This window comes from Uranotaenia lowii, chromosome 2, assembly GCF_029784155.1.
Source record: "Uranotaenia lowii strain MFRU-FL chromosome 2, ASM2978415v1, whole genome shotgun sequence".
In the NCBI taxonomy this organism is placed as follows: domain Eukaryota; kingdom Metazoa; phylum Arthropoda; class Insecta; order Diptera; family Culicidae; genus Uranotaenia; species Uranotaenia lowii.
In genome coordinates, this window is record NC_073692.1 from 43,261,475 (window position 1) to 43,286,751 (window position 25,277).

At 30.7% G+C, this 25,277-nt stretch overlaps 1 protein-coding gene across 1 annotated transcript in view; it reads right to left on the reverse strand.

Annotated features, from left to right (window-relative positions):
- Window positions 1-16,314: 16,314 nt before the first annotated feature.
- Window positions 16,315-25,277, reverse strand: part of LOC129741325 (uncharacterized) — a 43,587-nt gene continuing 34,624 nt past the window's right edge. The window contains exon 3 of the mRNA XM_055733045.1: window positions 16,315-16,320. Within this exon, the coding sequence (XP_055589020.1) occupies window positions 16,315-16,320 (6 nt within the window). The remainder of the gene's footprint in view (window positions 16,321-25,277) is intronic.

Sequence of the window (25,277 nt, forward strand, 5' to 3'; positions counted from 1 at the left end):
ATGATGTTTTTCAACATTTTTGTAATGGCAAACAAGCTTATTTATCATTTCTAAGTTGAATATTTCTTTAAAACGACTTAAATTATTAAAAACAGAAGGATTAATCGAATTTGGGTGAAACTTGTAATTTTTCATGATTAATATTTAAGGATATATGGCAAACCAGAATGCACAGACTGATAAAATTTCAGCTTTTCTTTTTTCCAATCGTATGTTTCTACGGATGACTATAAATAATTGTTTATATTCCATTAAATTTTCACAAATTATAACTTAAAATAATCATATCAAAAATGGGGCAGAATGCGCGCCAGACCACGTGTTTACCGCTCAAATTTTGAATGCTGTTAACTTTTGAGAAAAAATGAATATCCAAGCGAAATGTCATTCTTTTTATTTGCTGACTCCCAAATTACGATAAGAATGCATAATTATATTAAATTGCGTCCTTTTACAAGTTTAAAAGGTCCACCAATATTTGATTCGAAAAAATCATCTGCCACCATGTTTGCCACGATATCAGCCAAGAAATTAATTTTCGTTGCCTACTTGAAGGCGTTTTACCTATATGAATATCAAAAAGTGTAGGGGAGAATGGGGATACTTGATCTCCTTTTCTTATTCTCACCATATCTTTTTGGGAAAATTTAGCAACTCGCTGTCTTTGACATTTTCTGACAGCTTGTAACTTCAAGTTTCTATGCTCCAAAAATTAGAACGATACTTGAATCCGTTGATGAACTAGAAGCATTTTCGTGGGAGTAAAAAAATTGCGATTTTTCTGAAGTTAGGGGAGACTTGATTCCCTATTGAAGGAGTCTTGATCTTTTATTCAGGAAGCCCTAATCCTTGTATAAAAATCAAACAAAACCCCAAGATAGAATGTTAATTGACTATTTTGGTCATGTTTCTTCTCATTTCACAATTTATAGCAGACATTAGAAGAAAATTCTATAAGTTTGTCTCAACGCTAATAACATTGCATACTTAAAGGCGCTATTTTTTAATAATTAAGAGAAAATTAATTATTTTTGCTCTTTTCTTCAGACAATTGTTTGATAAATATTAGTTTTTGGATAAATATTAGTAATTTCGTAATCAGCAATCATAACGATCAATTCAGAAGAAGAATATGCCGTTTGGAAGGGGGATCAATTGTACCCAACTCTAGGGGATCAATTGTACCCATAATCAACATTTTAGAAAACTTTTTCTGAAAAAAGTTGAGAGTTTTCCATTGCTTTGAAAATATGGCATTATGAAGTTCATTTTACGCTCGAACGATTGATACATTGGAACAAATATTTTTTTCATAATTTTTCCATGTAAGGAACATTTTAAAGTGATGAAAAAAGATCTTCAAGTTACATTTTGTGAAATTTTTCAAACAAAGTTCAATTACTCAAACAATTATTTTGTTAAATTTTTTTAAACTACAAGCATTGTTATTTTGCTCATTTTGGCACATTTTTCTAGAACATTTGATCTTTGTAAGACATTCCAGTTTCGAGATATAGCTAAGGAATCAAGTATCCCCAGGGATCAAGTATCCTCATTCTCCCCTACCGTAAAACGGGTTAACATTGATCACCGAGGTAACTTTGTTCAACATGAAATTTTCCTAAATGATCATCAATAACATAGTCTTCAGTTAAAATATCTCAAAACTTTTTTATACGTTTAAACACCTACAAGTTGAGTTTCAAATTGGAAAAACTTGGTTTGTTTTTGAAAATTTCAGATGTAAGTAAGAATGTAATTTGAAAATCTTGAAATATCTTTCAAAGGCTAACAAACAAACAACTTTCCTAATGAAACCAAAGCGTTAAGAAGCAAATAGGTTGATTTATGTGAGAATTCTTGATAGTAAATTTATAGTTTTGGTGTAGTTTTTGTTGTGGATTGAGGTAAATTTTTGATATTTGAAAAAAATGGAGACATTTTTCAAGAGTAAGCCAACCTAGGACAAAAGGCTAGAAACAAGGTTGCCGAAATCACAGAAAAATCTGTAATTTCACAGAATTTTGAGCGGATTTTCATCACAGAATCTATGTCACAGAACACAGAATTTTGGGAATATTCACAGATTTCACAGATTTTTTAATTTTTGTACATGTTTTCAAAAATTTTAATTTTGATGTCAATACAAATTTTAGATTTCTAGGTTTAGAATGGAAGAATATGATAGGATTAGTAAGGTTAATTGATTTTGCTCAAGTAAAATGTAAAAAAGACTCATTTTTTCATGGACATTCAATGAAAGTTAAGGAAATAACGTCACAGAAAACCATCACAGAATTTTTAGGTAAAATCACAGAAACTCAGAATTTTTTTCGCCAAAACACAGTTTTTTTTCCGGCAACCTTGGCTAGAAACCCTATCAAATGGTAAAGTTTGAAGGAAAAAATTAAAGGGGAATAGTAATGTTAAAAGTTTAGCCCCTAAATTTATGCAGCATCATTGTCCATCTACCATAATTGTTGTTCGGCCTTAACACATTAAGGGCCACGATGTTGCTTCTATTTTCACCACGAAGAAATCTTAACCAAGAAACACAAAAATTCAGAAGGTGTTTGTATCCTTTATGATCGAGAAAACTCTGATCAATGTTACCCCAAAGTATCAAATTCTTTACAGAGTTCTTGCCAAATTATGCGCTTAGTTTACAAAAATGCGATGAACATGTTACTAAATGTTATGTAACATTCCATATAATCATTATTCTATTTCTAACCACCCTTCCGGTGTGGTGAGTTCTGTCCGCTAGTTTCGGCGTTCTACCGCACGGCGTTGAGTTTTTACCAAAAATATCATCTAAATTGATTTTTTATCGTTATTTTTCTTTCCAGTAAAACGTAAAATAAATCCTTGATTCGTTGTAAACGTTCAATTCGGTTCTTGCTTGATTTTTAACGCTGTATATAGCGAAAATGCTCAACTGGTGCGTTCTGTACAGTTTTTTGTTTTATATTTATCAAATATGTGTAAAGTATTGCAGCGCTTACGTACAGTACCGTTCATATTTGTATAGAAATTGGAAGCAAGCGCACTGTCACTTCGACTTTGAACTTCCATAACTGTTTGCACTGATGATATTTTTTTATCAAATTTTTTGCGTTAGATAGATCAATTATCACATTATTATAACACAAAATTTGAGATTTCTGGAGTTTGTGTGGCCTGAGAAACAGTAATTCTACGAAAATCGGACTTTTTGGACTTTTCTCATTCAAACTGCAATATCTCTGAAACTACGCAACATTTTTTATTGAAATTTTGCACAGTGATTGTTGAACTATGAAGCTAGCATGTCTGAAGTTTTCGAAAAGTTCTATCGATGAGATCAAAAGTTAAGTGAGGTGCAATATTTTAGGCATGAACCTTGAAATGCGATTTCTATAAAATTTTGGACGATTCTTGAGAACAATATCGTTTCCTCCACCAAATAGACAAAAAATGTCTGGCAAAAGCAATGAAGAAAAGAAAAAATGGAATAAATGATCCATTTGTGTTTTGAAATCAGAATCTCGCGATATTGTTGTGATTTTTCGGTTGAAAAAGATTTACTGGCTGTTTAACAGATAATATGATTTTCCTATGGAAACATTCGTCCAAAATTCTATATAAATCGCATTTCAAGGTTCATGCCTGAAATATTGCACTTCGTGTAACTTTTGATCTCATCGATAGAACTTTTCGAAAACTTCAGACATGCTAGTTTCATATTTTAACAATCACTGTGCAAAATTTCAATAAAAAATGTAGCGTAGTTTCAGAGATATTGAAGTTTGAATGAGTAAAGTCCAAAAAGTCCGATTTTCGTAGAATTACTGTTTCTCAGGCCACACAAATTCCAGAAATCTCAAATTTTGTGTTATAATAGTGTGATAGTTGATCTATCTAAAGCAAAAAGTTCGATCAAAAAATATCACCAGTGTAAACAGTTATGGAAGTTCAAAGTCGAAGTGACAGTGCGCTTGCTTCCAATTTCTATACAATTATGAACGGTACTGTAATTACACAACTAGAATCGGTATGGAATTGCGTTTCAAATTCGTCAAATGTTCTGTGTTTTGGAAATTTAAAGATGCGAAAATATGCCAAATAACGTCATCTTCCCAATCCTCTTTTCAAAATTTGACTTAAACAGTTTTCACGACTCATTGATTGAAAAGTACGTTTTTTCACAACTTTTTTACTTTCATGATCCTAAAAAAATCCAAAAAATATATCCTTGTGTGCAAGCTTCTAACATCAACTTTCTTGGACATAAAGTTAAATTAATTTTATAGCATTTTGTAGCTGGTTTTTTCGAATTTTTTGGATTAGACTTTAAATAATCGAAAACTGAAGTGTTGTAGCAGAACATTGTCTGAGTAACATATATGAGTTACGTTACAAGGTTTCAAAAACTATAATTTTTTGTAGAATACGGAAGAGAAACATGAGAGATATAGCGGTTTTAAGCGAAGAGTGTCAAATTGCCACTCAAGGTCTGATTAGAGAGTTTTTTTCCTTGGCTTTCAGGGTGCGCCCATAATAAAAGTAATGATGCAAAGTCAAGTATTTCAAGAATTTTTTGAGGTTCCCGAAGTTTTTTTTTTTAATTTTAGATGCACCCGAAAAAAGTTACAAGCCGCCAAACTTCCAATAGTGACAATCCTAACCCCCTCTTCCCTCGTATGCACGCCTTGGTGTTGTATCTTTATGTTATGGTGATTTATTATCACTCAACTATCCAGAAATCTGAATTAAATTGGAATAATTTTGTGCAATCATTTTTTTTACACTTAATTGTGCCCAGTTTTTCTAAGCATTTTTCAAATTAGTCCATCAACAAAATTTCAATTCCTAATGTAGTTGTTATTGAAAACAATGCGGTGTATAGACAAGTATCTTATACTGTAAGTATTTATAAAGAGAAACAATTTCAGCGGATATCAATATTTTAATATTTTTAATATCAAAAACGAAAAGTTTTTTTTTTAATTCTGGCATATTAATTATTTTTATGATTGTCGTAATTTCAGATTTTTAGTAATTTCCAGAGCGTTGGCACAAAATGCAGAAATCTACCGCTGTGAATCACGATTTTTGACCACCTCCTGCACTTTGCAGACGCAGCTTTTGGATGGCTCCCGGAAGTGGACGGTTTCGAAACACCGAGACGCCAAACAGCTGATCGTGTCCCACACAAAGATCATGAACCCATCGACGGAAATGTTCCAGCGTCTTACCGAAGGATTTGAATGGGTTTTCTTCAACAATGTTACAGCCGATCAGTTGATGGTGACTGAGACAATGATCAATCTAGATGTTTACTTCAACAATTTCGGATTGGTGCTCATTTCCGATAAACTGTTATTCAAACTTGAGTCCCTTGACGTGGAAAGGTTAAAGGAAGTACCGAAGAATTTGAAGGCCCTAAAGCAGCTCAAGACGCTTAGCTTTACCAGGTGTGACTTTCAGATGATCATGCTGGATGTGATTGCTGGTTTGTCCAAGTTGGAACACTTACATTTGGTAAATAATGACTTGGTGGATGTTGGAACGTTGAACAAGGTCAGTTTAGCGAAGCTTGAGAGCATTAACTTGAATCGTAACAAGTTGCGAAACCTTGACATAAGTAAGTGGGATTTCCCAGAGTTAGCTTATCTTTTCGTTGAAAAAAATAGACTTTCAAAAGTTCCGAGTGAAATTTTTAAGTTCAAAAAGCTACAATATCTGGAATTAACGTCCAATCAAATAAGCGTTTTGGACTTTACCGCCTTTAACGGATTAAACTTTTTTAATGGGTTATCTATCTCCAACAACAAACTGAGTCAGGTTTTGATTTCGTCTAAAGTCGTTCTGCCGCTCTTTAAATACGCTTCTCTGGAAAATAACCAACTAACAACGCTCGATTTGGCAAATTTATCGGCCCCAAAACTCACGGTAATGGAAATTCAATGCAATCAGCTGAAATGGATGCGAAATGTTCCGGCAGTGTTGGCCGATCGCCCCCCGGATTACTTCCAGGGCAACAAATGGGACTGTGGCTTTCTGGAAGGATTTTTAAAGCAGACCGCAGAAACTACGTACCATTTTTTGAGATGTCAACCCTCTGGACAGTGCACGAAGCTTTTTAGAGGGATTTGCTGCTACGCTAATGGCAAAGTTAATCCCAAATCACAAATCGTGGAAACACCAGCCGGAGTGAAAAGTGACTTTTACAATTCTCGTTAACCTAACATTATAACCAAAAACGTAAAAAATTCGGAATTCGAGTGATCTAACTATTGAAATATTTTTAACTTAAAAAAACCCGATTTTATACACTTCACAGAGGATTGGACAGCCTGTAAATAATGTTTGAAAACATAAAAAAAATGAAAAAATAATAAAGAAATGATAGATTTATAAATTAAGAATTATTTTAAGAGGAGAAATCACCGTGAATTTGTTTTATGAAATGAATTTGCGGCTTTATCGGTGAGGGTTAAAGAGTTGAAATGAAAGACGGATAGAAGATCAGAAGAAAAATCCTTAGGTGGTGAAAAGAGCGAAGAGCGGGAATTGATGCGGGACAAAGAATTTAGCATGTGGTCAAGCTTCTATTTCAAATGCTCTTCGCTCTTTTCACCACCTAAGGATTTTTCTTCTGATCTTCTATCCGTCTTTCATTTCAACTCTTTAACCCTCACCGATAAAGCTGCAAATTCATTTCATAAAATTAAGAATTATAATTAAAGAATTTTGAACGCATAATAAAAGAGATATTAAAATAAATAATTCAATTAAAAAAAGATCACCAACTTCGTGTTTCATATATTTCAATGTTTGCTCTGAGTAACCTCTGAAGGAAACGAGTATATTGAAGAAAAAAAAGGGGAAAAATTACAATCGCTAGAGTAAAATACGATGCGGAAAAGAAGGGAACAATAATCAATCGAACTAACTATTGATTTTGTACATAAATATTTACAAATATAACAATTTTGAAAATTTGGTCAAAATTTTCTATGTTCCTCCAAATTTTGCCTTGTTCATCATTTTTGTTAATGTTGTTTTAATTGGCAATAAGACAATTTAATAATGTTTTTCAATATTTAAATTGACAAAATTTGAGAAGCTTACAAAATCAACAAAATGGAAAAAACAAATAAAAAAATTTAACAAATACAAAATTGACATAAACGACAAAATAAAATATATTTGTCATTTTTGTCATTTTTGTCATTTTTGTCATTTTTGTCATTTTTGTCATTTTTGTCATTTTTGTCATTTTTGTCATTTTTGTCATTTTTGTCATTTTTGTCATTTTTGTCATTTTTGTCATTTTTGTCATTTTTGTCATTTTTGTCATTTTTGTCATTTTTGTCATTTTTGTCATTTTTGTCATTTTTGTCATTTTTGTCATTTTTGTCATTTTTGTCATTTTTGTCATTTTTGTCATTTTTGTCATTTTTGTCATTTTTGTCATTTTTGTCATTTTTTGTCATTTTTTGTCATTTTTGTCATTTTTGTCATTTTTGTCATTTTTGTCATTTTTGTCATTTTTGTCATTTTTGTCATTTTTGTCATTTTTGTCATTTTTGTCATTTTTGTCATTTTTGTCATTTTTGTCATTTTTGTCATTTTTGTCATTTTTGTCATTTTTGTCATTTTTGTCATTTTTGTCATTTTTGTCATTTTTGTCATTTTTGTCATTTTTGTCATTTTTGTCATTTTTGTCATTTTTGTCATTTTTGTCATTTTTGTCATTTTTGTCATTTTTGTCATTTTTGTCATTTTTGTCATTTTTGTCATTTTTGTCATTTTTGTCATTTTTGTCATTTTTGTCATTTTTGTCATTTTTGTCATTTTTGTCATTTTTGTCATTTTTGTCATTTTTGTCATTTTTGTCATTTTTGTCATTTTTGTCATTTTTGTCATTTTTGTCATTTTTGTCATTTTTGTCATTTTTGTCATTTTTGTCATTTTTGTCATTTTTGTCATTTTTGTCATTTTTGTCATTTTTGTCATTTTTGTCATTTTTGTCATTTTTGTCATTTTTGTCATTTTTGTCATTTTTGTCATTTTTGTCATTTTTGTCATTTTTGTCATTTTTGTCATTTTTGTCATTTTTGTCATTTTTGTCATTTTTGTCATTTTTGTCATTTTTGTCATTTTTGTCATTTTTGTCATTTTTGTCATTTTTGTCATTTTTGTCATTTTTGTCATTTTTGTCATTTTTGTCATTTTTGTCATTTTTGTCATTTTTGTCATTTTTGTCATTTTTGTCATTTTTGTCATTTTTGTCATTTTTGTCATTTTTGTCATTTTTGTCATTTTTGTCATTTTTGTCATTTTTGTCATTTTTGTCATTTTTGTCATTTTTGTCATTTTTGTCATTTTTGTCATTTTTGTCATTTTTGTCATTTTTGTCATTTTTGTCATTTTTGTCATTTTTGTCATTTTTGTCATTTTTGTCACTTTTGTCATTTTTGTCATTTTTGTCATTTTTGTCATTTTTGTCATTTTTGTCATTTTTGTCATTTTTGTCATTTTTGTCATTTTTGTCATTTTTGTCATTTTTGTCATTTTTGTCATTTTTGTCATTTTTGTCATTTTTGTCATTTTTGTCATTTTTGTCATTTTTGTCATTTTTGTCATTTTTGTCATTTTTGTCATTTTTGTCATTTTTGTCATTTTTTTAAATTTTTGTCATTTTTGTCATTTTTGTCATTTTTGTCATTTTCGTCATTTTCGTCATTTTTGTCATTTTTGTCATTTTTGTCATTTTTGTCATTTTTGTCATTTTTGTCATTTTTGTCATTTTTGTCATTTTTGTCATTTTTGTCATTTTTGTCATTTTTGTCATTTTTGTCATTTTTGTCATTTTTGTCATTTTTGTCATTTTTGTCATTTTTGTCATTTTTGTCATTTTTGTCATTTTTGTCATTTTTGTCATTTTTGTCATTTTTGTCATTTTTGTCATTTTTGTCATTTTTGTCATTTTTGTCATTTTTGTCATTTTTGTCATTTTTGTCATTTTTGTCATTTTTGTCATTTTTGTCATTTTTGTCATTTTTGTCATTTTTGTCATTTTTGTCATTTTTGTCATTTTTGTCATTTTTGTCATTTTTGTCATTTTTGTCATTTTTGTCATTTTTGTCATTTTTGTCATTTTTGTCATTTTTGTCATTTTTGTCATTTTTGTCATTTTTGTCATTTTTGTCATTTTTGTCATTTTTGTCATTTTTGTCATTTTTGTCATTTTTGTCATTTTTGTCATTTTTGTCATTTTTGTCATTTTTGTCATTTTTGTCATTTTTGTCATTTTTGTCATTTTTTTAAATTTTTGTCATTTTTGTCATTTTTGTCATTTTTGTCATTTTCGTCATTTTCGTCATTTTTGTCATTTTTGTCATTTTTGTCATTTTTGTCATTTTTGTCATTTTTGTCATTTTTGTCATTTTTGTCATTTTTGTCATTTTTGTCATTTTTGTCATTTTTGTCATTTTTGTCATTTTTGTCATTTTTGTCATTTTTGTCATTTTTGTCATTTTTGTCATTTTTGTCATTTTTGTCATTTTTGTCATTTTTGTCATTTTTGTCATTTTTGTCATTTTTGTCATTTTTGTCATTTTTGTCATTTTTGTCATTTTTGTCATTTTTGTCATTTTTGTCATTTTTGTCATTTTTGTCATTTTTGTCATTTTTGTCATTTTTGTCATTTTTGTCATTTTTGTCATTTTTGTCATTTTTGTCATTTTTGTCATTTTTGTCATTTTTGTCATTTTTGTCATTTTTGTCATTTTTGTCATTTTTGTCATTTTTGTCATTTTTGTCATTTTTGTCATTTTTGTCATTTTTGTCATTTTTGTCATTTTTGTCATTTTTGTCATTTTTGTCATTTTTGTCATTTTTGTCATTTTTGTCATTTTTGTCATTTTTGTCATTTTTGTCATTTTTGTCATTTTTGTCATTTTTGTCATTTTTGTCATTTTTGTCATTTTTGTCACTTTTGTCATTTTTGTCATTTTTGTCATTTTTGTCATTTTTGTCATTTTTGTCATTTTTGTCATTTTTGTCATTTTTGTCATTTTTGTCATTTTTGTCATTTTTATCATTTTTGTCATTTTTGTCATTTTTGTCATTTTTGTCATTTTTGTCATTTTTGTCATTTTTGTCATTTTTGTCATTTTTGTCATTTTTGTCATTTTTGTCATTTTTGTCATTTTTGTCATTTTTGTCATTTTTGTCATTTTTGTCATTTTTGTCATTTTTGTCATTTTTGTCATTTTTGTCATTTTTGTCATTTTTGTCATTTTTGTCATTTTTGTCATTTTTGTCATTTTTGTCATTTTTGTCATTTTTGTCATTTTTGTCATTTTTGTCATTTTTGTCATTTTTGTCATTTTTGTCATTTTTGTCATTTTTGTCATTTTTGTCATTTTTGTCATTTTTGTCATTTTTGTCATTTTTGTCATTTTTGTCATTTTTGTCATTTTTGTCATTTTTGTCATTTTTGTCATTTTTGACAATTTTTGTCATTTTTGTCATTTTTGTCATGTTTGTCATTTTTGTCATTTTTGTCATTTTTGTCATTTTTGTCATTTTTGTCATTTTTGTCATTTTTGTCATTTTTGTCATTTTTGTCATTTTTGTCATTTTTGTCATTTTTGTCATTTTTGTCATTTTTGTCATTTTTGTCATTTTTGTCATTTTTGTCATTTTTGTCATTTTTGTCATTTTTGTCATTTTCGTCATTTTTGTCATTTTTGTCATTTTTGTCATTTTCGTCATTTATGTCATTTTTGTCATTTTTGTCATTTTTGTCATTTTTTTCATTTTTGTCATTTTTGTCATTTTTGTCATTTTTGTCATTTTTGTCATTTTTGTCATTTTTGTCATTTTTATCGTTTTTGTCATTTTTGTCATTTTTGTCAATTTTGACAATTTTGACAATTTTGACAATTTTGACAATTTTGACAATTTTGACAATTTTGACAATTTTGACAATTTTGACAATTTTGACAATTTTGACAATTTTGACAATTTTGAGAATTTTGACAATTTTGACAATTTTGACAATTTTGACAATTTTGACAATTTTGACAATTTTGACAATTTTGACAATTTTGACAATTTTGACAATTTTGACAATTTTGACAATTTTGACAATTTTGACAATTTTGACAATTTTGACAATTTTGACAATTTTGACAATTTTGACAATTTTGACAATTTTGACAATTTTGACAATTTTGACAATTTTGACAATTTTGACAATTTTGACAATTTTGACAATTTTGACAATTTTGACAATTTTGACAATTTTGACAATTTTGACAATTTTGACAATTTTGACAATTTTGACAATTTTGACAATTTTGACAATTTTGACAATTTTGACAATTTTGACAATTTTGACAATTTTGACAATTTTGACAATTTTGACAATTTTGACAATTTTGACAATTTTGACAATTTTGACAATTTTGACAATTTTGACAATTTTGACAATTTTGACAATTTTGACAATTTTGACAATTTTGACAATTTTGACAATTTTGACAATTTTGACAATTTTGACAATTTTGACAATTTTGACAATTTTGACAATTTTGACAATTTTGACAATTTTGACAATTTTGACAATTTTGACAATTTTGACAATTTTGACAATTTTGACAATTTTGACAATTTTGACAATTTTGACAATTTTGACAATTTTGACAATTTTGACAATTTTGACAATTTTGACAATTTTGACAATTTTGACAATTTTGACAATTTTGACAATTTTGACAATTTTGACAATTTTGACAATTTTGGCAATTTTGACAATTTTGACAATTTTGACAATTTTGACAATTTTGACAATTTTGACAATTTTGACAATTTTGACAATTTTGACAATTTTGACAATTTTGACAATTTTGACAATTTTGACAATTTTGACAATTTTGACAATTTTGACAATTTTGACAATTTTGACAATTTTGACAATTTTGACAATTTTGACAATTTTGACAATTTTGACAATTTTGACAATTTTGACAATTTTGACAATTTTGACAATTTTGACAATTTTGACAATTTTGACAATTTTGACAATTTTGACAATTTTGACAATTTTGACAATTTTGACAATTTTGACAATTTTGACAATTTTGACAATTGTGACAATTTTGACAATTTTGACAATTTTGACAATTTTGACAATTTTGACAATTTTGACAATTTTGACAATTTTGACAATTTTGACAATTTTGACAATTTTGACAATTTTGACAATTTTGACAATTTTGACAATTTTGACAATTTTGACAATTTTGACAATTTTGACAATTTTGACAATTTTGACAATTTTGACAATTTTGACAATTTTGACAATTTTGACAATTTTGACAATTTTGACAATTTTGACAATTTTGACAATTTTGACAATTTTGACAATTTTGACAATTTTGACAATTTTGACAATTTTGACAATTTTGACAATTTTGACAATTTTGACAATTTTGACAATTTTGACAATTTTGACAATTTTGACAATTTTGACAATTTTGACAATTTTGACAATTTTGACAATTTTGACAATTTTGACAATTTTGACAATTTTGACAATTTTGACAATTTTGACAATTTTGACAATTTTGACAATTTTGACAATTTTGACAATTTTGACAATTTTGACAATTTTGACAATTTTGACAATTTTGACAATTTTGACAATTTTGACAATTTTGACAATTTTGACAATTTTGACAATTTTGACAATTTTGACAATTTTGACAATTTGACAATTTTGACAATTTTGACAATTTTGACAATTTTGACAATTTTGACAATTCTGATAATTTTGACAATTTTGACAATTTTGACAATTTTGACAATTGTGACAATTTTGACAATTGTGACAATTTTGACAATTTTGACAATTTTGACAATTTTGACAATTTTGACAATTTTGACAATTTTGACAGTTTTGACAATTTTGACAATTTTGACAATTTTTACAATTTTGACAATTTTGACAATTTTGACAATTTCGACAATTTTGACAATTTTGACAATTTTGACAATTTTGAAAATTTTGACAATTTTGACAATTTTGACAATTTTGACAATTTTGACAATTTTGACAATTTTGACAATTTTGACAATTTTGACAATTTTGACAATTTTGACAATTTTGACAATTTTGACAATTTTGACAATTTTGACAATTTTGACAATTTTGACAATTTTGACAATTTTGACAATTTTGACAATTTTGACAATTTTGACAATTAATTCTTTTTTCGATTACAGTTGTTTACCATTTTTATAGCATTCACGGCATTATTTCAACATTGCAGTTGGCGGACAGTTATCGAAAAACTTATCCGGTACAACTGTGTTCTTTGTTTATTATTGGGCTCGAACTCGCGGACATCGGCTCTGGAGGCAACTGTCTTGCCAACTGAGCTATATCACAAGCCCCATAATTTTATTGATTTTATCATTTTTAAATCAAGCTAGCGCCATTTGTTTACAAAGTAGAAACAACTGGATTGGCGTATGTGTAAGAAATGTGACGGTACCAGTTTAAATCCCTGCCGCAATCCAGCATTCCCCGGCAATGCCTCTTCTATAATATTGCGTTCAGCCAGCTTTAATGCACCACCTATCTCTCTATCTTTAGCGTCAAGGGAAGCCCTATTTACCCCAACTAGCACGACCAATGACCGGTATCAAATCTGGTCAATTTACACACCCTTCAAAATGTAATATGTTCGTTCCTATAAAAAGGAACAACAAAGGGCTGGTAGTTTTCCATATCCGGGCACAATATACTACATGGTTGATGTATTACCGAGGTTCACTGCAAGTTGCAACGCATATATGTATGTAGAAAGGTAAGGCACAGGAAGTTCCAACAGGTAACACACAATATAACATTGGCGCCATGTCACCATATTGTTTACGAAACATATACACAGTATACAGTAAGATGTAGTAACAAGTGGCATCAAATGTAATCGAAGGCCATCCTGAAATGGACACCGGAATTCCGAAGAACACACAGAGGGAAATTGTCCCTTGCAACCAACCGAAGAATCTCGGTCAGGTTGGTTTTTGTTTTTACATATCGCTTCCCTTATTTTTATACCAGCAGGCCTAGCTAGTGATTTACCGAATCGATAAGTAGGCCTTGATGTTGGTGTCGTCCATTTTTGGGACAGCGAAGAATGTTGGACGACGAACGACGCATTCCCCGCATGTGTTAGAAAATTTATCAGTGCCTGCTTTGTCGAGTGTCCGATTCCGATTGACATAGTTTCAAGTTTTTCCTTGCCACGGCTTTCCACCTGTGTTGCTATGGTGTGTAGAGTACTAAATAAGCCGCCCTTAGTCCAGGAATGGAAGGTGGAAACAACCAAAAACTGTTGCTAAAAGGTTTTTCGTCTTTGCTGATCTCCCCTTTGCTTTCGGTATACACTTAAATAGCAGGGAGGTCGAAGTGGCGCTGTCATTGCAGCACGTCCGATGCACACAATACTGTATGTTGACAAACAAAATAACTTCACTTAGGCTTCGATTCGAAGCTGGACACTGACTCGGAAGCGAAGGGGCTGAATAAGTTGATTGATTTTGGCGTGAGAATCGATGCCGAACCATATTGGCTGGAAATGCCTCATTTAGGGCTCAGCGCTTATGTTTGTTTACTCTAGAAAAAACCAAAACACGTTGGCACGTTTCTAGCCAAATGGCAGCATCGGTTAGCTCGGTAAACGTATTGCTATAATAGTTTGTCAATCTACTCCACTCTTGGTATACAATGTCAATCAAGTCAGCACTGAGTCGATTTGATCTTAGTTCGTTTTCAAACTTGTCTTGAGTTTGCTTTTAAAAGGGCGTATAGCCATTTCGGTTTACTTTATTTTAGGTATGCACGCCGAAATTGAACAAACTGGCCTAATGTACCATGAGCACTGTGAAACTGAAGCATTGAATCAGGGACACACTTCAGCACCTTATCAAATAAATCAATTCATGTTGTGTCATTTTGAAACTTGACATCAGAACATTGCCGCTGCAACTATTCCGATCAAACCGAGAACAGATACTACATTCTTATGTACACATCCGACTTAGAATGTGTCGATAATTGGTTAAGTTTAACGGCTGAATGATCAGCTTTATGTTTGAAACTTGATACGTTCTGCCCCTATAAGCTTCCGATTTCATCTTTATTCGTCTTATATTATATCTCGTACAGAGACATCGAATATCCCCAAGGAAATCATCTGCCGGCTTTGATAAACAGTACTACCACACTTACTGCAAGTCGTTGAAATCACCATCAGCACTAATCTACGTCACTGCCATAGTTTCTAGGAAAAACAAAATTACGGAACGATTTCAATCTTCAATCTCATCATAAGATTGACGCATAAAGGAACGAAAGCAAAAAAAAAATCTTCCACCGGAATCTAATTTCTCGCATAATTGACAATAATGCTTGAACAAATCTAATTGAAGGGGTGTTTCCTGCATTCTCGGAACGTACGTGTGTAGGGAAACACTCAAAGAGGATGTTCCATCAATTGGTATGCTATTAATAAGCTATCCCAGTGCGTGGGATCGATAATTTTGTCGACAGTATGACTAGAACTATTCAAAAGATACTTTACAAACTCCTTCTTCTTAAAAAAACGGAAATAGCTACGATTCCTGTTTCGATACATCGGAAGTTCTCTTTTTCGGTCAAAACAAAAATAACCTCGATACAAAGAATAACTATGGCATGAAAAGAACCCGAACAAGGGTGGAATTCCAATGAGATAAGATAAAAAAACCACACCCTCCTTGTAATTGGTCAGTTTGACCTTCGTTTTGCTGTGGGGGGTGAATGTGTCTCTATTTCCTTTTCCTTTTGGCAGTCTTTTCCTTTGATACTATCATTCAAGCGCGTATGCTCTGCGATTTGTTCTTATTTGCCATAACATACTTGTTTTTTAAAATAACTTTATTTGATTGTAACTTACTTAAGTAAATATTTTTAAATGTATGTATTCCTAGCATTTTCCAACTTAATGTATGATTACATTGAATCTTATACATACAATTCAATCAGACAAAGGAGATTGAGAAAAATTGGTTTTCTAGTGCCAAAAATACCTTAAATTCAACAACTCTAATTGCAGTTCAACCACTAGCTTAAGGCGTTAGAATCCCAAAAAAACAAACAAAAACAAATTGGCATGGGCCAGGTTTGACCCACTTTTGCAACTGCTCAGAACAAATGAAGAACTCTGCAAAGTTACTCAAGTATTCTTTTCAAGATTTCAACTTAGTTTACACCTATAGAAGAGGTTGTAAAAATAAAAATATAAAAATACGAAAATTTCAGTTGTTTTGAAGGTAAAGCTTCAGGAAACTGAAAACACAATAAAAATTAGCGTTAATTTAAAAAATGTGGTTCATGAAAGATAGCGCACGTGTTGCCCAAAAATTAAAGTCGAAAAACTTCTTCATTGGGCGCTATCTCAAAAACCACTAGAAAGAACATCACAAAAATTTCCATCCATGAATGCAAAAGTTATTCATGTAGGTATGTATGTATGTTGGTAAATGAATGCAAAACTTATTCACAATACAAAGTGTAGCATTTTTTTTTCGAATACACTCCTTAAGTTGAAAAAAAACCCAGGGTAGATCTCTGAAATTTACAGAAAATTTGTCCCTGAGCTAGAAGTGTTGCACAGCAATCAGTCATGTAAACTAAACTTCGAAAGACATATTTTTGCTACTTCCATAGCTCGTAAGCTGTGTAGCCGGTGCCGTGCTAATGCGTGAAATAAATTTTGATGAATGATCAAAAATAATTTTGAAATAAACAATGTTGAACTCTTGTTGAATTCTGTAACATTTCTGATTCGTACAAGGTCCTAGCAGGAAAAAGTTTATATTTGGATTTCGATGTTTTCAGAAGCCGAAAAACAGCAGCCTTGTTTGGAAACCTTTAATTAAGTCTTGTGATGATTCTACTTTATTTTTGTATGATTTTGCTAGCTGATATTTCAATAAAAACGTGTTTTAGCGGCACATAAATAATCAAGTTTTGGTAATTTCGAAACAGCTGAATCCACCAAATTGTCCCCAGTTTCTGTCACACAAAAAGTATTTATCAATACAGTAACGGAAATTGAAGAAGAAGAATGCAATCACCTAAATTACCAATTAAATGAAGTATTGCTGGAAAAATCTGATCAATATCATAACTGAAAAAAGTCTGCGCCGACCGATTTGAGATACCAAAAATAAAGTATAATTATTTTCGCAAAATATAGTAAATAATTTTTTTTGTAGAGAAATGAATCCAACTTAGATGAAATTTCAGGGACTAGATAAGAGAAAATCGATGTTGAAAAACTTGCGAAAAAAATTCGTATATGAGAAGGCAATGCAAATCTTGCCGTGCCTAAAATATCCAAATTTGAGTCCAACTACCGTAAGATGAAAAGATGGGAATAGAAATAGACCAAGAAAAATGATTATGATCACATGGGAGAACTATTCCCTTCATTCCGATAGACATCGACACTCAACCAGTATAACTTTCATACGCCAGGTTGTCTCCTGTAGTAGAATGTTAATACATGGGCCCCGGAGAGACGCAAGATGTGTCACCGGGAGACAAGGCGAATTTTTTTCGCATGTTTTTCAACATCGATTTTCTCTTATCTAGTCCCTGAAATTTCATCTAAGTTGGATTCATTTCTCTACAAAAAAAGTTTCGCTGACTGAATGTTTGAGTCAAGACCCATCTTTGGGTCACAGTTTAAAAATAGTAAATAATTTTTACACATTTTTCCTTAAATAATCATAAAAGATCATGGTTGGTTGAAGTGTTCAAGTCACGCGTATTCATAACTGTTCCATTTCTTAGTGAACTAAGCTTTAAAGCTAAAGTTATTATATGTACTGTAAAATTATGACCATCAAAGCTTTTATGAAGCTTTTATAAAACATGTTAGCAATTTTCGTTTTTTCCGCCGATTCCGTGAGTTCTCCGATTTTTTTTATTTTCCTTCCATCTACCATGATTATGGATGGGTGATGATTGCATTGTTGAGATATAATCTGGTAAAATTAATAACAAAAAAAGCAATGTTTAACCATTTATTAGCATCTTTTCTACTGCTAGTCAAGATTTTAGGTAAAATGTGTATGAAATACCTAGTATCTTAAAATAAATGCGCCTTGTGATATCTTTAAAATAAAGAAATTTTAATGAAATATTTATTTTAATGGGAAAAAATAAAATTAAAAATATTACGCAAAACACTTTACCATAAATATTACTGTAAAACATGACATAATGACGTCAAAAAATAAGGGAATTTATTGAAAATAGACCTGAAAAAATATATAATACTTGACATTGTGAATTCATCATTGCTTAATATTTTTATTATGGTCAGATCAATGGCTAATTAGTTTTATAACGGTTTTATGAAAGCCATATAAATAGCTTAAATTTGACGTTTCTCTCGTAAGCCAACCATTTACAGGCGTAGGCTGAGTTTTTTATTTCTGAGTTGTGTTAACAGATTATCACCGCTGATTTATGATTTTAATTTAATGATTAATGGCATTTCGGTGAAATATTTACATTCTAATAGGAAGAATATCAAATAAAAGTAATCAAAAATTATAGACGGATAGATTATAAGGTGTGACGGAAGCATGAAAGGTTCTGAAAATGAGCCAAGAGCGTGTTTTGAGAAAACTTCTTGCTGTACAAGACCATTTGTCCCGCATCGTATCATTGTCTAGAATTGCGGGACAAATGGTCTTGTACGTCTTGTCTTGTAAGTTTTCTCAAAACACGCTCTTGGCTTATTTTCAACACCTTTCATGCTTCCTAATCTAATCTATCCGTCTTTAATTTTCATTACTTTCATTTGATATTCTTCCTTTTAGAATGTATACTTCACCGAAATGCCATTAAACATTAATTGAAAATTATTTCTGAGTTGTTAATCGTAAGCACAGTAAATGCGGACAGACTTCTTAACTGAAATAAATAAAGGAATTGGTTGTGAATATCCGGTGGATTGATACCATGAGCTGAAATCGAACTTCGTTGACTGGCGCCATCTTAAAAGCTGGCGGCTTTAGTTTAAATTTAAAATTTTCGAAAGGACTTAAAATCGCATGAAACCCCCACAATATGAGTATTGGGTGAGAGAGCTAAACTAGAAAAAGTCCGCGATCAGAGCCTAGGATCAGCATTAGGGATCCGGTGCAGGATCAGGATCCGGTATCTAGATTCGGGATCAGGATCAAGATTCAGGATCCAGAATCAGGATCCAAAATCAGGAACCAGAATCAGGAACCAGAATCAGGATCCAGAATATATTACCGGAAAAATAAAGTGAAGAAAAGTTAATAAGATTCCTAAAAATGAGTGAATTATACAGCTCAATTTGATGAAGAATCTTTAAAATGTAATTTTCGAATCCGAGGATGAAAACTAGAGGTTAACCCCTATACTAAACAAAACCAAAAAAGATCCAGAATCAGGATTAAGGATTTGGGATCTGGATCACAGTTCAGGATCAAAAATAAAAAAAAAACAAGATTTTGGATAAAGATCAGAATTCAAAAATTTAAAATCGGGATCACGTTCTGAGTAAGTATACGTAGCCTAATTTTGAATCGTGTTGTTTTTTAAATTGGTTTTGTTACTATTAGGTTTGTGCTAGTGGTAAGTTTGAAGCAGTTCTGTGTTGCAAACAGCAAGGTTAAAGTGGAATAGGCACTGAAAATTGTTCCACCCTGATTAGAAGTACCTATTCCATTTTAAAAAAATACATTGACAAATGATAGGACGTAATTCTTCGTTAACCTTGCAGCACAGAGAACAGACGTACAAGCTCGAACAAAAAATCTTCCAAAAAGTGTGTAAAATTTCAAATGCTGACATTCAAAAAATACGTTAGAAATTGACTTAAAATAGTGCAATCTATTGTGCCGTTCAAAAGTTACAAATCAAATTTTCAGGTGGCCAGTTTTCGAAAAGGCCCAGCCAAAAGAAACAGAAAAATTGTTCAAAACTATCGTTGGAAATTTTACACAAGTTTCGTGGGCTAGCTTGTATGTCTGTTCTCTGTGCTTGCAGTTATGTATCATATTTTGTAGCACTTCAGGCTCAATGATTTTAGGTGGATATGTGTAGTCAACACCGGATGAAGGGGGGTGACAATGCGAGCAATACCCCCGGCCAGGGCCACCGAGGAAAAAAAAAGTTTAACATTACTTTTATCATATTACTTAAAGTATCAGAATTCAAGAAAAACATAACTAGAAAATTGGAATTATAACACCAAAGTAAACCCCCTGAAACAATATCTCGAATAGTTTCAAAGTAATAAAAGTTAAGGGGCTTCCCTAGAATAAACATTGCAGAATTTTCCCCCATTTAATTGGTCTGAGCAAATCAGGACATTTTGTTTTTCAAATTAAAATCTGGAAATTTGATTTCAAATTTACGAACAAAAAATCTAAGCAGAACCCAGTGATTATTCGTAGAAAATTCAAGGAGGAAGTAAGGAAAACACCTTGAGTTTTTTTTTCGAACAAGTCAGTAGCTTTCGTATCGTTTTTCAAACTTCAGCCCGAGTACAATAATTTAGATAAAGCTTGGGTACCGATACCTAAAGTTAAAAAAAACTAAGCACAATTTGATTTTTCTGTTTCTTTTTAATGTGAATAAACTCAGTAAAATACGGACATTTTTCTTACAATATTCTGGCAACCGTTTGTTGCTTTACTTGTCCAATTTACTTTGGATTCCTGGGCATGTCCAAAACAATTCGGGGAAACTGAAATGCTAACCCTACAATATTTAGATAATTTATCGATTTCTTCTTATTATGTAATTAGGAATATATTTAAGGAGGTTCCAGTTAATCAAATATTAGGTTTTGATTTTGAAATATTTTCTTCAAATAAAGAAAAAAAAAAAAGGATTCTGAGGTGCCTGGAATGACTTTTTCATAGCTTTGTCGAAATTTAGCTTAGCTTAGCTTAGCTTGGTTGACTACTCACATCCACCATAAATCATTGAACTCGAAATTATTTTTATAACATATTATGTTCTAGAAATTGATACACATAGATATTCATACAATTCAGTTTAAATCCTATATTTAAATTTCCGTTATTTTTCTTCATGTGAATTTAATAATTTCGAATCCCATGATCTCAGGTGTGGCTCAGTAGAACGAGTTCAACATCGCCAATGGTTGCTACTCCGTGATTGACCGAGGCCACCAATTTTGTACAAGGGTCAAAAGAATAGTTCTTGGGATTAGAAGCTCATTCTCAATGTACAAAACTGATGCTCTCTCTTTGAACATCAATAACGGCGCCGGCCACGTCCTAGTAGTCAATAGATAGCGAGGAAAAACAGAGAAAAGGATGAAAGATATAAAATTGCGCTTTAGGACCGAGGTCACCTCTGCATCCTAGCAAAAAAAAATGTTTGGGAGTGTGGGTAAAAGGATAAGATCTGGAAACACTTTTGACAAGCTCATGGATCTTTTTAATTCAACCTGTTTTTGTTAACTCCTACCGTTTTACTAGAAAATTTTAAGTAATGATTTTACTGAAATTCCCCAAATTTCCTAAATGAGGTCGTTATCAAATTTTTAGCTTTCAAAACGAAAAATCGGAAATAACATACTTTACAAATAGCTCAAGAATTACCATTAACCGATATTTTACTGTAGGAAAGCCTGAGTTTCAATGTTCTGAAAAACTACTGTTGTCTTTTAAGACATGATTATTTCTTTGTTCATCATCAGAACTCTCAGAAGCTTTTTAAGAATTTTAAAACTGAAAGTTTTCCTGGAAACAGTAATTTTCTATTTAACTTGTGTTATTTCTTAGCACTTGAAAATTTGAAAATCATAAAGATATTTTTAAGAAAATATGTTTCTTATTTTGTTTATCTACGTTAGCACCATATGTTAGTAAATTTATCTCTTTATGCTCACGACATCGACCAACCTTATATTTAAAGGATAAACTTGAATAAAAATTTTCATTGTTCGTTTAATAACTACAATAAATTTATTTGATTTCCTACTGTTCCTGTTTTTTTTCTAAAGTTGCTGATCAGAGCTGAAAATTATTTAATTTATCAAATGAGATTTTTTTTATTTTGTCTATTAAAAGGAATGTATTTGAAACATGATCAAATAGATTATGAAAAAAAAACAAAAAATGTTTGTTTTCTTTCAGAGTCGATGAAAAGCCATGAATTTCAGTATTTATCTACGTTACCTGTAACTTGTCTCAATTAAATTTGTGAATAAATGTTTAAAAATGCAAATATCTATCTATGAAAATTAATATGAATAGAATTAAAGATTTTTGACATGTAAGTAGATTTGTAAATGTTAGTTTCAGGTTTCAGATTCACATGGTTCTAATTAACCCGTCTCCTTCAGCGAAATGAGGTCAAAATATGATAATTTTGATTTACTAAAGTATCGTACTCTATGTATAATGATATGACAGAAGAATTTACACCACTGCAGATAAATGAGAAAATTTCCTTGGCAGTGAACTTAGCTGAAAATGGTTTTAGGAGCAATTTCTAGCGTGATCTGATGGGAGCTGAATATTCTTGGTGAAATATTTCATGAGCTGCCATAAACCATTTTAAAATAAAAATTAAATGAAATTCTTCGATAAAGTAAGGGATATGAACAAAATAATACACTATAAGATAAAACAATTTTTATCCACTTAGCTTGAAATTCATTCTGATGCTTCCTGGCTGGAACTCAGCTTGATCGAGAAATAAACTCAACATCCAGTAAATTTTTCAGATCACATCTAATCAATTTTAACTGAGTAATATCACATTTCTGAATCTTGTAGCGATAAAAAATAAAATGCAATTCCGAAAAGAAAACTTTTTTCAGGACAACGATTTTGAAAATCGCAAGAAAAAAAAATTCTTCGTCCTGTTCGTTCAAAGCCTACTTCACTTCTCCTTTTTCATAGCTTTGTCGAAATTTGAATAAATACGTAACAGTAATTATAAGTTTCAGAGAAAGAGATAAGAGATGTAAAATAACATAGAAACTCCGGCCACAAACGTGGTAAAGTGTCTATAATAAGAGAAAAAAAAAATAGAAACTCCTTTTTTTGTACAAACGTCATGTAAAATTACAAGATAACTAAAAACTGACATTATTTGGGAGGAACTTTATAAATATTCATTTTATAGAAAGCTTAATGTTTACTTTTTTTTGTCTTTATTTTAAGAGACTTTCATTTGGCTGGTTTAACACTATTTTTATTACACACTTCAGTATTTGAACTGGGCAATATCCGGGTTAAAATCAAATATCATTAAAATTAAAAAAATATATATTTACATATAGTGAAAACCAACATTGAAAATCATTAGAAATTATGAGTTTTCTAGAGCTTTGCTGGAAATTAAAATAGGAAATTTAGAATGCTTACTTTAAAAGCATAATTATATGTAAGTATAAAAAAAATGTATGCACGCTCATTCCGATATTCAAATTTGAGAAAAACAACAAGAATGGAAAAATAAGAACTGTAGTTGCTTAAATTTCACCAATCGGCAATGCTGAGTTTCTCTATTGAATTTCTATTTCAAATCCAGTATAAGATAAGAAACTCAAATTGAACCTTTTCCAATTGATAAACCCGTAGTCTTATACTATTGACTCTAAGGTATTTCTAATTTATAATTATCCTCTGCTGAAGTAAATATCCTGAAATCAGCATATTATTTTCAATTGACTGTTCATTGTAAAAGTGTATTCATCATAAGAACATTCTCGTAGCTGAATTACGAATTTCCATGAGTGGTTCTTCAAAAACAAATATTTCTATTTTTCTAATCTTCTCTTCTTCTAAATTTTAAAACAGAGTATAATTCATTGAAATTTTCAAGGCTGGTGTTGTTCCTTCAGTTTCATGGTTTTCTGAGTATTCAGAACTCGAATCATTTTTAAAGATACTAAACTTATTTGGATTCCTTAAAAGATTTTTTAATTACTTGATTACTGATTCCAAATTTTAAATATCAAATCACCAGTTAGAGTTATTATTTTCAACTTTTGTCACATTTAGAAAAACTTGTCAAATAGTTTCTATTTTTAATATTCGATCTGATAAGAATCTTTTCTTTATTGAAAATTGTAATTGCCATTTTATTTAATATTTTTGGTACATAAAATGTTTTTTTTGTGTTTTGAAAATCTATTCAAATAAAAATGAATTTCTGGCTCTCTGTCCGTTCATTATAGACCCAAAAACTACTGAGCCGATTTGCGTGAAACTTAGCAGATGGGAGTATTGGAGGTCGGTAAAGGTTTCTATAATAGTTCTGGACCCCTCCCTCTTCCTAGAAGAGGGGAGGGGGTCGCTCATAAAAAAGTAGTAAGTCTTCATAACTCGAGAGCTGATCATGCAAATGGAACCAAATTTGGCATGGGAGTGTAAATTTGGTACGAGGAATGTTTCTATAATTGTTTAATACCACTCTTTTTCTCCAGTGGGGAGATAGGAAAGGGGGGAGGGGGCTTCAGTTCAATATTTTGCACAATTCGAGAAATAATCAAGCAAACGGAACCAAACTCGGCATGCGAGGATATATGGGCAGGAAAAATATTTTAAAGATGATTTGAAACTCCTCCCTCTTTTCGGTGTGGAGATAGAAAAAAAGGGAAGGGCCTCCCATACAATAATTTTTTAAATTCGAGAACTAATCAAGCAAATGGAACCAAATTTAACATGGGTGGTAATTTGGGTACGAGAAATGTTTCTATAATTTTTTGAAACTCCACCCAAACTCCGAACTTCAATTGGGCAGATACAAAGGCGGGGAAGGGGTTTTCCATACAATTTAATGCATTACTCGATAGCTTATCATGCAAATGAATCCAAATTTCACATAGCAAGGTATAAGGTTACGGTCAAGTTTCTAAGATGTTTGAGATCCATCTGCCCTTCCACTGGGGGAATAAGAAGGGGAGAGGCGGAGTCTCCCTCCTCTAGAACTAATCGAACTAAAATATCAAATTTATCATGGAAGTGTCGAGTACGAGAAATGATTTTTTTTATATTTCGAGATTCCTTCTCTTCATCGGGATAGGAGAAGGAGGAGCGAGGATTTCATACAATATTTTTGGATCACTCGAGATTATTCAAACAAAATAGCCGGGGATTTGAGTAGATATTTCTTCTATGATTGTTTA